The sequence below is a fragment of the Oryzias latipes genome, chromosome 7, assembly GCF_002234675.1.
Source record: "Oryzias latipes chromosome 7, ASM223467v1".
Taxonomy (NCBI): Eukaryota; Metazoa; Chordata; class Actinopteri; order Beloniformes; family Adrianichthyidae; genus Oryzias; species Oryzias latipes.
The window spans coordinates 30,758,660-30,772,982 of record NC_019865.2 but is presented as its reverse complement, the minus strand read 5'-3'; the positions used below and the strand labels follow the sequence as shown (position 1 = coordinate 30,772,982).

General features: G+C 39.0%; 1 protein-coding gene across 2 annotated transcripts in view; it reads left to right on the top strand.

The window, feature by feature from the left end:
• LOC101156311 (ephrin type-B receptor 2-like) overlaps positions 1-14,323 on the top strand; it is a 55,765-nt gene that overhangs the window by 29,257 nt on the left and 12,185 nt on the right. Inside the window, exons 2-10 of one of the 2 annotated variants that reach the window (XM_011473000.3) lie at positions 1,441-1,505; positions 2,172-2,856; positions 6,381-6,536; positions 6,748-7,083; positions 10,857-10,981; positions 12,376-12,538; positions 12,642-12,750; positions 12,904-12,971; positions 13,118-13,240. In XM_011473000.3, the coding sequence (XP_011471302.3) occupies positions 1,441-1,505; positions 2,172-2,856; positions 6,381-6,536; positions 6,748-7,083; positions 10,857-10,981; positions 12,376-12,538; positions 12,642-12,750; positions 12,904-12,971; positions 13,118-13,240 (1,830 nt within the window). Of the gene's footprint in view, positions 1-1,440; positions 1,506-2,171; positions 2,857-6,380; positions 6,537-6,747; positions 7,084-10,856; positions 10,982-12,375; positions 12,539-12,641; positions 12,751-12,903; positions 12,972-13,114; positions 13,241-14,323 lie in introns of both variants that reach the window. The other variant, XM_023957043.1, reaches the window with a different exon arrangement.

Here is a 14,323-nt window from a genome sequence, read left to right as displayed (position 1 = left end):
CAAATCTTTGATTATTAAAAAAAAAAAAAGGTTTCATTAGATCAGTCCCTCTCAGACGCGATGGGATGCCAGTTTGTAATGTCTGGTGTCAATTCAGAGCCTGATGTATGGCGCATCAAATCCGTGAAACCGCGCATCAAAACCCCAAATCTGTATCGACTTGAAACCTGTGAATAGCCGTCCTGGCAGATCCGCCCTACCGTCTTTGAGAATGAAAAAGGGAGGGGTAGTGGGCTCAGGCAGCAAGGTGAGCGGTGCACTGATTAGAGCAGCTGTCCGTCACATACCACACACTGCAGCGTGTATTGCTGTACGGACAATGTTTGGCTCCACGTCTGCATGTGAGCAGTCTTTGTCACATCTAAAGAACATTCAGACCTTCGATCACGTTTAACGGATGGAAGTCTCAACGCCTGCATGAAGCTTAAACTCACCACGTATCAACCAGACTAGACCATCAGCAAAACCACCAGGCAGCACCAGAAGTCACATTAATGCTAAGAAATACTCATCATTTATTAGCAACAGCATAAATGGTCTATACAGAGCTTTTCTACCTACAAGGCCCAAAGCGCTTTACAGTCACAGACCCATTCACCCAGTCACACACACATTCACACACATTCACACACATTCACACACATTCACACACATTCACACACATTCACGGTGGCTCCACTGCCAAACACTGGCGCCAACCTACCACCAGAGGCATGGTGGGGTTCAGGTTCTTGTCCAAGGACACATCGACTCATGGGCGTGCAAGGCGGGAATCAAACCTGCAATGTTCTGATGATGGGTGCATTGTTGAACCCCATTAGTCGAAACTCCCCAACGACAGGGTGAGAGACAGAACTGAGGGCCAATCAGCATCTCTGCCTGATGCGTTCAATGAACTCCGGAACTCAGAACGCAACCCAACAGCCGCTCAATTCAACTCAGTCCTCTACAATAAAAATGTTATTAAAAAAGAATCCACAGACTTATTGTACTTTAAAAGTGTTGAAATTATATAAAATGCACACATTTACTTGTATGTTTAGTTTTAAGCATATTGTATGGCTCTTACGAAATGACATTTAAAAATATGTGGCGTTTATGGCTCTCTCGGTCAAAAAGGTTCCCGATGGTTCCCGTTAGAGGCTCATGTACTAAGAAAAGATGTTTTCAATTTTTCATACTACAATCCTAAATATTGTTGCACTATACCAACAGATGCTAAAAGTGTTTTATAATTCTAAGACAAATGTAGATATCCAAGTGAAGCTCATTTCATATTTTTAGGACAGCATGAGTCCAAAAAATATCTGCAAAAAGCATCACATAAAAAATACTATTTTGTAGAATCTATTGAATCAATATGGACAAACTGAGCATTGAAACATTGATTCTTTATTTTATTAATTTTTTTAACTTCAATCTGTTTTTGTGTTTCTGCAGAGGTACTGATGGATTCAACAACAGCTACAGCAGAACTGGGCTGGATCATCTACCCGTCGCAAGGGGTGAGTTTTTGAAAAGAAACTCATTTTGAGGACATTTCTTCAATGAGTAATAATGAAACATTTCTTGATGTCTGTGTTCAGAACCTGCTGTCTGTATTTAGAGTGCATTTATTGTGTGGTATCAGGGTATCAGTCTGTTGCTTTAGTGAAATTATGGTAAATGTGTAAAGAAGAAAAAAGTAGGGCCTACTTCCAATTTTTTAATGTAACAAAATGTGAAAAAACTTTACAAAAATGTTTAGGCTTTTTTGTAAATTAAACAATGCCTAAAATTTAACTGAATTGAAAAAAACAACAACAACACAGTGCTACATCCCCTATCTGCTAATAAAAATAGAAAGATAGCTGGGGGAAGGCCTTGTCTTGAACCCATAGCTTGATCTGAACCAAACAGGCACTCTTACTAAATACTGTACTAAAGAGGGTATAAACATTGCTTCTACTTTTTCATTGATTGGCCAGGAAGTAGATAGGTAGCTGACGAGCTGCCCTCAGCTAAGGGACAGGTCCAAGCTTGCTCCCAGGCGCCCAGCTCTTTATCTAGGACCGTTTAGGTCCAAAGATTGGATTTCAGTGGATCTTTAGAGGATATTGATACTGAATGAAGATACGTTTTTTTTCTGCTTCAACATTATCACTATTTTTTGTTTCTTGACTGTTCTCTAGTGGGAAGAAGTTAGCGGATATGATGAAAATATGAGTACTATCCGCACATACCAAGTATGCAACGTCTTCGATAACAGCCAGAACAACTGGATTCGCACCAAGTACATCCGTCGACGTGGTGCTCAGAGGATCCATGTCCTGATGAAGTTTTCAGTTCGGGACTGCAGCTCCATACCCAACGTTCCTGGCTCCTGTAAGGAGACTTTCAACCTTTATTACTATGAGTCTGACTCTGACGTGGCAACTAAAACCTTCCCTCCATGGATGGAGAACCCCTGGGTGAAGGTGGACACTATAGCAGCTGATGAGAGCTTTTCTCATGTTGACCTTGGTGGACGCATCATGAAAATTAATAGTGAGGTTCGCAGTTTTGGTCCTGTTTCACGTAGTGGGTTCTACCTTGCTTTCCAGGATTATGGAGCTTGCATGTCTCTCATTGCTGTTCGAGTCTTCTACAGAAAATGTCCAAGAGTTGTCCAGAACGGTGCTGTTTTTCCTGAAACTTTGTCTGGAGCAGAAAGCACCTCTTTGGTGGCAGCCAGAGGAGTTTGTGTTCCCAACGGGGAGGAGGTGGATGTACCCATCAAGTTGTATTGTAATGGGGATGGAGAGTGGATGGTTCCTATTGGACGCTGCATGTGCAAAGCTGGGTATGAGGCTCTGGAAAATGGCACAGTCTGCAAAGGTAAGGAAGCTATTTTTAAAGTTGCTGATTGTTACCAATGTTATTCATTTTTCTGAGCTCAGGTCTTTAAATCATCTGCATAAACTCTATTTTAACTCTAATCTTTTCCAACCACTTTTTTTTAATTAGCCTTTGTTGTGACTTTTCAAACAGTACAGTGTTCCCTCGTTTATCTGTGTTAAAAAGTAGAATTGCAGATGTTTTAAGGCTGTAAAACCCCTAACTCCTCACTTTATACATTTTGCTTAGACCAATATAATTTTTACATTTTTACACTTTTCTCCCTTGTTTAAACCTTCATAGAAAAACAAGTCCGGTATTATAGAATGAAAACAAAGATCTGCTTGTAACTGGAGATCAGTGTAAATGTGGCAAGCTGCATGCATTCTATAGAGGAGACACGGCAAGGATGAGACTGAAGAGAATTTGCAATGAAATGTAAAACATGACCGGCAACACACAACCAGCTTTAGAGTAAGCTTGACATATTTCCAGGTGGTAAACTTGTTTAGAGTAGGATTGCTTTGTCTATTTGTAAAAGAATAAAATAATAAAAATAGATGATTATGGGTTGTTGACGTTCACCCTCTGCTGGATATTGCTGCTCCATATCCTTGCATTGGCGGGACTCAATCTAGTGAAGATACAGCGCTTTGGAAAAGCATTCGGTCCCCTGGAACTTTTCAACCTTTTGCCACATTTCAGGCTGCAAACATAAAGATATAAAACTGTAATTTTTTGTGAAGAATCAAACACAAGTGGGACACAATCATGAAGTGGAATGAAATTTATTGGATATTTCAAACTTTTCAACAAATAAAAAAAATGAAATATCTGGTCTGCAAAATGATTCAGCCCCTTTAAGTTAATACTTTGTAGCGCCACCTTTTTCTGTGATTACAGCTGTAAGTCGCTTGGCGTTTGTCTCTGTCAGTTTTGCACATCAAGATACTGAAATTTTTGTCCCATTCCCTCCTTGCAAAACAGCTGGAGCTCACTGAGGTTTGATGAAGAGCGTTTGTGAACAGCAGTTTTCAGTTCTTTCAGATTCTCCATTGGATTCAGGTCTGGACTTTGACTTGGCCATTCTAACACTGGATATGTTCATTTGTGAAGCATTCCATTGTAGATTTTTCTTTATGTTTCGGATCGTTGTCTTGTTTGAAGACAAATCTCCGTCCCAGTCTCATGTCTTTTCCAGACTCCATCAGGTTTTCTTCTAGAATGGTCCTGTATTTGGCTCCATCCATCTTCCCATCAATTCTAACCAATGTTGCTGTCCGTGCTGAAGAAAAGCAGGCCTAAACCATGATGCTGCCACCACCATGTTTTACAGTGGGGATGGGGTGTTCAGGCTGATGAGCTGTGTTGCTTTTACGCCAAAAAGTTCAATTTTGGTTTCATCTGACCAGAACACCTTCTTCCACGTTTGGTGTGTCTCCCAGGTGGCTTGTGGCAAACTTTAAATGACACTTTTTATGGATATCTTTAAGAAATTGCTTTCTTCTTTCACTCCATAAAAGCAATATTTGTGCAGTAGACGACTGATTGTTGTTCTATGGAAAGATTCTCCCACCTCAGCTGTAGATTTCTGCAGACTATCACAGAGCAGATGCATTTACACGGAGACTTGATTCCATCCAAGTGGATTCTATTTATCATCATTAGTCATTTAGGTCACTACACTGGATCATTCAGAGATCCTCACTGAACATCTGAAGAGAGTTTGTTACACTGAAAGTAAAGGGGCTGAATCATTTTGCAAACCCAATATTTCATTTTTTTATTTGTTAAGCAAGTTTGAAATATCCAATACATTTCGTTCCACTTCATGATTGTGTCCCACTTGTTGTTGATTCTTCACAAAAAATTACAGTTTCATATCTTTATGTTTGCAGCCTGAAAAGTTGAAAAGTTCAAGGGGCCCAAATGCTTCCGTAAGGCTCTGTAGATCTCCAGCAGTTTTTGCATTATATTTGAAAACCCACAGTGTTGGATAAATTACTTCGAAAAGTAATTGATTGCTTTACTTTACTTACTGTGTGAAATTATAAAAAATTGCTTTACTCATTACCTATTTGAAAAAGTGATGCACTACTAGTTACTTTACTTTTTATCTACTTATATACAAATTCCCAAGAGAAGAACTGGTTTACTCAAACTAGATCCTCTTATCTTTCATTTAACTTTATTTTTAAAGCCGTGACTTTGTGCGAAGTATGAACATGATTTAAAACCTAACCTGGTTTTATTAGAATGCAGGCAACAGTGTAAACAATGACTCAAAAATAAGTTACATCACATGTGGTCCATGCCACTGCTTAAAGTGAGATGTGGAAAAAAAACTGTTACATTGATATCTATACAGTTAGATTCAAATCTATCAAATATGGAACCAAGCCAGTCTTTTAAAAACACAAAGAAGTATTAATGGCCTCCAAGTTAATTTTCACTGAAAAAGTATTCCATTACAATGAGTTGCATCTGTCTCTCTCTCTACGTCTGACTTTTGTTAACAGTCCTGGTCTGTTGCAAGTCTACTAAATTATCGTCCCCAACTCTGTGTGCACATGCGTGCACATCTCTGTTTTGTTTCATTTAACCAAGAGAAAATGTCAGATACAACAAAACCTAAGGAATGAAGTATCAAGGCCTTCTGTAGTACAGTGACTGTATTTTAGTTTCCAAAATGTGAACTGTAATTTGTCATGTTCCTCCATTACTAACAAAAGTAATCACATTACAGTAATCTTTTACTTTGTAATCCGGTACCCCCAGCACTGGTATCCCAGTAAGGTACCCTTGAGCAAGCCCTTTTACCCTCTGCTCAGTAGCAGGTCATAGCTGCTATGTATGAATGTGAAACTTGTGTTCCAGCGATAGCCAATATTCATTATGTGAAGACTTCTACGAGAATTCATGTAATCTATTCCATATCACCAGGAAGAATCAAGGAGAAATAAGGAAGAAATAAATCAAAACAGAGAACTGATAGGGAGGGGAAATACCAGGGAAAACCTTCAAGAAAGATCCAACTGGCTGGATTCAGCCATTGTTTTCACCATGAACATACTGTTTACTGTGTATTGCGAGTTTGTTTTGAGACACTCCATTTATTTTGCATACTGTTTGTTCTGTAGAGCAATATATAAGGTACTATTGTACAGAATATCCCAAAAATATTTTAAGGTTCTGCTGTTAGCTTGATCTACTAGGTGATGGCCAGTAGATCCTTTTGGCTTGACTGCCATTGTAAACATAACACCTTGATTAAAAAGAGTAGGTTTATTGTTTAGTATGGTATACCTATTAGTCCACCCTTAACCTTAGAAATTAATGAAATTACTAAATTATCAGGGCTCATGAAGCTATTTGAAAGACCCCTTTGTAGGTTTAAGTTCATTTTTGTTTTAGCGCTGCACTTCTACAGTTACAAGACCACATTATTGTGTCAAACAGTGGACACCTCTAACTTTTTCTTTTCTTTGCTCGTGTCTCCTTGTTGCTGTGTCTCTGCTGGACAGCATGTTTGTCAGGTTTTTTCAAATCTGCCCAGGGAGATGACAGATGTCGCCAGTGCCCCATCAACAGTCGAACAATTCATGAAGGAGCCACAAACTGCATTTGCCGGAATAGCTACTACCGCACGGACTCTGATCCTCCCCAGATGCCTTGTACCAGTATGTATACACATCACTGTAAATTACATTATTGTAACGTCTGAAAGCTAGTTTACCATAGAACTGTCTTTTTTTTCCCCCGAGACTACATGTGCACATGGTTATTGTTCATAATCCATCTCAATGTACAGGGCCTTTTTTCTACTGTAAAGATGGAAGTTAAAAGTAAGCACAGCAGCTTCAAGTAACACATTTTTTTTTTGTCACTTAGCCATTCCATCAACTCCACAAAATGTCATCTCGATAGTAAATGAGACTTCTCTAAGATTAGAGTGGAACCCACCACAAGAAAGTGGTGGCCGAGACGATGTGGTCTACAATATCATATGCAAGAGCTGTGGCAGTGGACGTGGACTCTGCACCCGCTGTGGAGACAATGTCCAATTTGTTCCACGTCAGCTAGGACTCACCAACACCCAAGTCTACATCAGCGACCTTCTGGCTCACACCCAATACACCTTTGAAATACAAGCTGTCAATGGAGTATCTGACCAGAGCCCTTATTCACCACAATATGCATCTGTCAACATCACTACCAATCAGGCTGGTAAGTAAAAAAGCCTTGTTGGACACATTCTGACTCCTATTGGTGTTGTCAAATGTGGGTTCAAATTTAAACCCTACAATTGCTTTTGTGTTGAGCCCCTGTTCTGGTACGATGAGTGCTACAATGAGTGCATCAGCGTTTCAATCACATCATCAATCTGGTGATGATACAGGCCATGCAGAGGCTTCTCTCTATGTGATCCTACCCCCCACCCGCCACTTTGTTTTTTTGCTGCATGAGACATTCCATCACCAATTCAGCATCTTTCTGATGCACCCCTGAATCTTTATTGTCATACAGCATAGTGGCTCCAGCTTCCCTCCTTCTTCTTGTTGTACAGCCTAATTGTGCTGGACTTGGGGGATAGATACCCTTCATGCACTTTGAGCACTTTTTTTTTTTTCAAATATCAGCAGATTACGTCTTCTCCCATCTAATACCATTAATTTGAGATTATGAGCAGGTCATGTGTGTTCATTGTTAGAATGTTGTTTTTACAATTCAGCTGGATCTTACTCTTTGTAATTTCTTTGTACTTACGAAGTATTTATTTGTGGGCTTCTTCTAACCTAGCTACCAACCTATATTATGCTGGCCACATCAATGCGTTATTTGCTTGTTTACACTTGTTACTTTCACTAAATATTAAGGCAGTTTTGTAGGGATTTGTCGCTAGCGAATAAGCTGGCTCTGTGAACCGATGCTTTATTTCATGTGCAAAATGAGACAATTCCCATTGGGGCTAGCCGAACGTTTGGCTGCTTTTGCTCAGCTCTGCCAAAATGAAACAACATCTTGTTTTTCTCACAGTGTTCGTATTGTTCTGATAAGTTCTGATTGTTGTTTGGATACTAAAGCAAACAGTTTTATTCTCTTTTTTAAAGCTAACTACTTTTTACATAAAAAAATTGGAATTCGTATTCATTTGAATTCCTTTTTAAATGTTGTAGTCAGAAATGTGCTTATTCCCAATTGATCTCAGAAAATCCTGCACTTAATTGCTAATACAAATGCTGATATTTGCACTAATATATATAGACATGGATTGGACTCTCAGTGTGAGTGCATCTGCAAGTTGTTTGGCCAAAGAAAATTGTGCAAATGCTGGACAACCTTGATTTAAGATGGATTGGTGGGACAAATCAGAGATGGGAAAGATGCAAAACCAAGCCTCTGTTGAAATCCTACAACTCAAGTAATTGTTCTCAGAGGGATTGCATGCAAAGAATAAGGAAACTTTGTAATCCCTGATCAGCGATTGCTGCTTAGTAACTAATAGCTCAAAGATCCAACATCTACTGCGATCACAACTTGAGTTTAAGAGGTACAACACAAATGGTGTGGCTCATGAGAGCCAGAACAGCAGGTCAGAGGGCAAATGATAACAACCTCCCAATCAGAAATTAGAATCAAAGCTGGAATGAATGCCAATAAATCAGTGTGATGATGAAGGATAAGAACATGGCTTGAATAGACACTTGGCAACTCCAATGATAGCATTTAAGTGAAGTTTCACTTTGTAGGGAAATGTGAAGAATGCATTGAGAGCAATGCCTGCCACGACAGTCACTGAAACCACTGAACTGGTTTACACATCAGCAGCAGTGATCCTAAACATTTTTGGCTATTAGAGCAAGTAATAATCTCAACATGTGCAATATAGTAAGTGCAATATATCTCTGCTATCATGGGCATGGCAGTTTTTTATTTTTTTCCCTACCTCTCTGCTGGAAAGTAAAACCTACTCAGCAAAAATGTGTATGGTACACTTTTGTACTTTTGTAAATTGTACTTTGTAAACTGTACTTTTCTTTTTTGTGAAATTATCTTATTATCTTCTTATTTTCTGAAATTATTTTTTCTCGTGCATGTTTGCACTGAACAGTGAGCGGCTCTCATTTCACTGTATGCGCCTGTGATGCGAATTGTACATGTGTATAGTGACATAAAGGCATTCTATTCTATTCTAAGTATAGGAGCCTGCAGGTCTTAAAACACCAACCAGTGTCATGACTTCTTTGGTTCTTCTATTATAAGACACGGTTGTGTTTTTTCACATACCTATGGAAAAAGAAAACACAACCGTGTCTTATAATAGAAGAATCTAAGAAACAAGTTAAGAATAAAGACACTATGAACTTTATTGAACTAACCAGTGTAATGCTTGGATTGATTACAAGGAAGACTATGACTGAATACTGTACTCATGGATCACTGAGTGCTTAGAGCTGTACAATATCAACAAGACTCTAAGAGCCTTCATTGCACGCTCAACGAGGTTGTGCAAAACCCCTCTTGAAGCTGATGTCAAGCCACTTACACAAGCGTCCATCAAATTTAGCATGATCTGTACCCACTGCTGCTCTGCACAGGTCTGAACCACCTCAGCCAAAAAAATCATCAAGACTGTCTTTGGCTAACAAGTCAAGAATGGAACCACAAGTTTGCAAAAAAAATGACTTTGCAGCACAACTGCCTTACTTTGTCAGTCAAAAACTCCAGTTAAAAACTCTCTTTATGGGCCCTGTCATTGTATTTGTGCTTGGACCTGGATGTTTTTTGGATTGAACTGGATTAGATTTTCTGTGGGGGATTCATATTTAACCAATGATGGGACAACTTTTGAACCTCTGTTCCTCAGCAGCCATCATTTCCCATCTCTTCCCTCTGAACCCTTATCCTTCGGAGCAACCTCACATCTCCATTTATTGTAGGCAGCAGTTCTGTCTACCTGGAGAGTTTATAATTTGACCTGTACCAATCTAATTCCAATTCTGATCCTTCCTACTGCTGTGACTTCCACATGCGGACAGGAAGATCCTCCTTGATTTGCTGTGTACTATATTAGTTGACTTGTGCAATGGGTTGGGTTTTCCCCACATACCCATTAGGTTCCTGATGAAGGCTCCCAGCATTTTGTTGGTGGTATAGAGTCTCAAGCATTCTACTTATGAATGAGGTATTATGTTGTAGGCTTTCTTGTAAACAATCATACAGTAGTAGGTTAAAATAAAATGTTCATCTCAGCTTAACTTGAGTGGTGTTTCTGTCTCCTGTCATGAGACCTCTGGAGAGGTCTCAAGGAGGGGGCAGCAGGGAATTTATTTAAAAAAAAAATAACTTTTTTGGTAAATGTGTACTTTTGTAAATCCTCCAACGTGTAACTGTGCTGTCTTTTTATTATAAAAAAAAACTATTTGGGAAATAATGGAAATTTTGGAGGATTTTAGTCCTACTGGGACTTTTACCATTCAAAGTGAAGGCAGGTCCACAAGATCTCCAAAGTCTGAGAGCCTTGGAAAACATTACGCATTAGTGGACTCAGAGTTCTTCATTGATTTCTCATGGATTCAGAATTAAACAGATGCATGCTACACACCAGATGTTATCATGTGTGTTGATGTAAGGAGTGTTTTGTGAACACAAGTGTTTTTTTCATCTGACATTGTCAATCTTTCCATTCTTCACAACTCCCTTCTATCACATTCTCTTTAGTTTACTAGCACCAGTCATTTCTTTTTCCTCATCCCCCTGTACAGTATCATCATGCTAAGATGTGAGAAGAAATTCACATTAACATGAAGGAGTATGAGCTCTCAGCATTCAAACAACTATTCTGACTCAAACAAAACTTTATTTCACTCTTAATGTTTTGTCTACAGTTTGGTTGATACAGTGTGAATTGAATAAAATATTATGATCAATTAAAACTCTTGTTTTCAGTAACTGTTTAAGTACAAAGACATTTTAGCTTCTTCATGTTTTTCTCTCAGCACCATCAGCAGTATCAATCATCCATCAGGTCAGCAGGACACCTAACACCATCACTCTGTCCTGGTCCCAGCCCGACCAGCCCAATGGTGTTATCTTGGACTATGAGCTGCAGTACTATGAGAAGGTAAATCAGTGCTAGTTATTTCAGTTTTGAATTCAGACAGTTTCCTGAGCAGAGCCTTTGTAGACTGGAGCCTTTACTAATCATCTAGCCTTCGTCTTGTATACAAACTGACACAGAATATCCAGTTGTTGACCAAGTCTTGTCCGTCTCTTTAATATTGGGTTGGTAAGTCTTAAAGGTTGTCAGTATTGAGCAACAGCGATTGAAATGTAGATGTAGGGATTTTTCAGAGCAACAGGTTAGTTAAAGATTCAACTTCTGGAGTAATTTGCATAGAATGCGTTGGACGTTTTTTGCTGCAGTCAGTCAGTCAGTCAGTCAGTCAGTCAGCTATATGCAAGGCCAAACATTTTGCTCACAATCTATGTTTGAAACAGTTTGCTCTATAGTGTCAATTTCTCTGGGATTTAAGTCAGCATTAACGTGTAAAATCACATTATGAAGCTGCATTTCAATCTTAGAAATTCAATTTATCAAGAAATGTAGAGGATTTCTCATGTGACCTTAGATTTTATTTTTCAAAGTGCAGTATGAGTTATGTTAAGGAAACCTAGAAAAATAGAACATTTAGATGCTGAAACAAATATGGACAAACGCCATGAGAGATTTATTGTGAAATGAGAGGATTTTAGGAACAGTCCGAACATTTTTTTCAAAACATGAGTTGTTGTTTGTTTTACTTCTCAAGTAAAGGGTTTCAGGTTTTCCTTTTAGGCGAATGGAACATGCATCAGTTCAATTACCAGCCGTTCTTCTGATTTAGGTTGACTTGGACAAATTATGTTGTTTGACTTGTCATGTAAGATGAGTATGGTGTACATGTATTTATTTACATAGACTATTCTGTCTCATTTGGAATTGTGAAGAAACTGGATTTTCTAGAAAGGACTGTATTTGTATTAGTTCGTAACCCCGTCAGTTTCTTACACACAGAAATAATGAATAATGACTCAGAGACAGTTACTTAGCTTTTGTGGAGGTTTTACTTCGTACAAACACGAAGGGGACAGACAGATGAACATGGTGCATTCAAAGTCCGAACCAAGGAGCTCAGGGATGGGGTTGGTATAAAAACCCTGCATTTGCATATTCAGAAGATCGTCCGATGGACCTCGTGTGAAAATCACGCCCACAGTTTACTGCTGGAGAGGAGCTCCAAGGCTAAAGTGAAGATAAGTCTGAGGCCTGCTCAGCAGATCACACATGCACAGAAAAAGGGAGTATGAGAATAAACTGTTACAACAATAGTTTGGCTTTGCTGTCTTCAAATGTAATGTAATTTTGAGATGACAATACATGCTCAGTGAATTAAGTTTAAACCATTAGTGTAATAAAAGTTAAAGGCAGTTTCTAACTATTCTTCACAGGAATTTTGATGTCTATTTGTTTTTCAGAACCAGGCTGAATGGAACTCATCTCTAATAAGGAGTCAAACGAATACAGCAGTCGTACAAAATCTTAAGCCCGGGAGCATCTACGTCTTTCAGGTTCGAGCTCGGACTGTCGCTGGATTTGGACGTTTTAGTGGCAAGATGTACTTCCAAACCATGACTGATGGTTAGAATGACTATAATTTTATATTTTTCTTTATTTGTATAATTGTCTCTTAATTGGAAGTGACTCATATGCCTCTATTATACATATTATTGCATTATTGCAGAGGAATATAACTCCACTATCCAGGAGAAGCTTCCCCTCATTATTGGCTCCTCTGCAGCAGGAGTCGTCTTCATCATTGCCATCACTGTTGTCATAACAGTTTGTCGCGGGTAAGGCAGAAACATCAAGCATATGATGACAGCAGCCAAGTTTGGTAGAAACAATTTGAAGCTTTTGCATTTGAGTTGTTGAGATGATTTAGGGGAGACTGAACAGAACGTGGTTGGAAAAGAAATTCAAGATTCTTTTGTGTTTGTCAATAGCAGGAGAAACTCTGACCGACCAGAATCCGAGTATGCCGACAAGCTCCAACATTACACCAGTGGCCACAGTAAGTATGTCCTCTCTCTGCACTCTTGAAGCTATGGAGGCTTTCTGCTAAGTTTTCAGAAGCCTTAGCCTTGGTGTGTACCAGTATGCAAATCACACCTGTTGTTTCTAGCTTTTGCTGTTTGTTCCTTTTCTTCTCTGTTGAAGTGTCACCAGGAATGAAGATCTACATTGATCCCTTCACGTATGAAGATCCCAATGAAGCAGTCAGAGAGTTTGCTAAGGAGATTGACATTTCCTGTGTCAAGATAGAGCAAGTGATTGGTGCAGGTAAAAAAAACATGTTATGTTCAAGAACTGGAAGAGAAAGTTGTTTAGAAAGTTGTCAAAAATCATGTTTCACTGCAAATATTGAATAAAACAAAAATAATCAAAGCAGCCAATACCTTCTTGTCTCTGAGAAAGGTTACAATATTTCAAATGTCTACACACATCCTGGTGCTCCAGTAAGACCAATAGCTTTAGAAATGTCCATTAGTGTGAGGCACGTTTTATGTGTCTCACACATAAGTATGAGTGAACGCAAAAGAAATTTGGCCTCTGTGACTTCTGCTCTTATGTGCAAAAGACAAAGCAAACAAGTACAAACCATCAATAGGTATAAAAGATAAAATTAGGAAAAAGGATAAAGACCATTGACTGTACATGAGAACTGGACTGAGTGAGTGTGATGTAATCCTTACAAATGCCTTACTTCTGTCTCCAATGAAAAGAAGCCAATTCAGTTGCCATTTTACTGTGATAGGGATGTCGCAATATTGGAACGAGACAACGTCAGTAAACAGAGATTGGTCCAAGTCGACCTGAATCAGCGTTTCTGTGGCAACCACGGTCACCAATCAAGAGTGAGCTTATTAGAAGTCCACACCCCTACCACTAAAAGTGGGCTCAGGAAAATTTGTCAAACGCTTTGAACATTCAAAGGTGGGGGCCATGTGCTTTTATTGAGGTATCTGATTGGCCAGTGATTGATAGCTAAAACCTGATGTGAACAAAGTTAAACCAGAAGACCTCAAATAGAACAGAAGCAAAGCAACAAATAAACCAACAAACTACATAAAAAAGTATATATCCTGACCAAACCTGTGGGTTCAGTTGTTCTACTGCTATTTTTCTTGGTAAGGTGGCTTTGGTGTTTTTTTGTTTATTTTTTAAATTCACCAGCCTCAACTGTGATGTATGTGAGTCCTCCAAACTGTTATTAATGACATCTCCAGTCTTGGATAATGTTTTGCCCGTGATCCACTGGGCAGGACCTGCTGTAAAGGCAGATATTATAATTAATGCTATAATTATGCAGATTACCTGTTGGCTATGGCGTTTCATATCTGCCATAAAGTGAAAGGGCGTAAA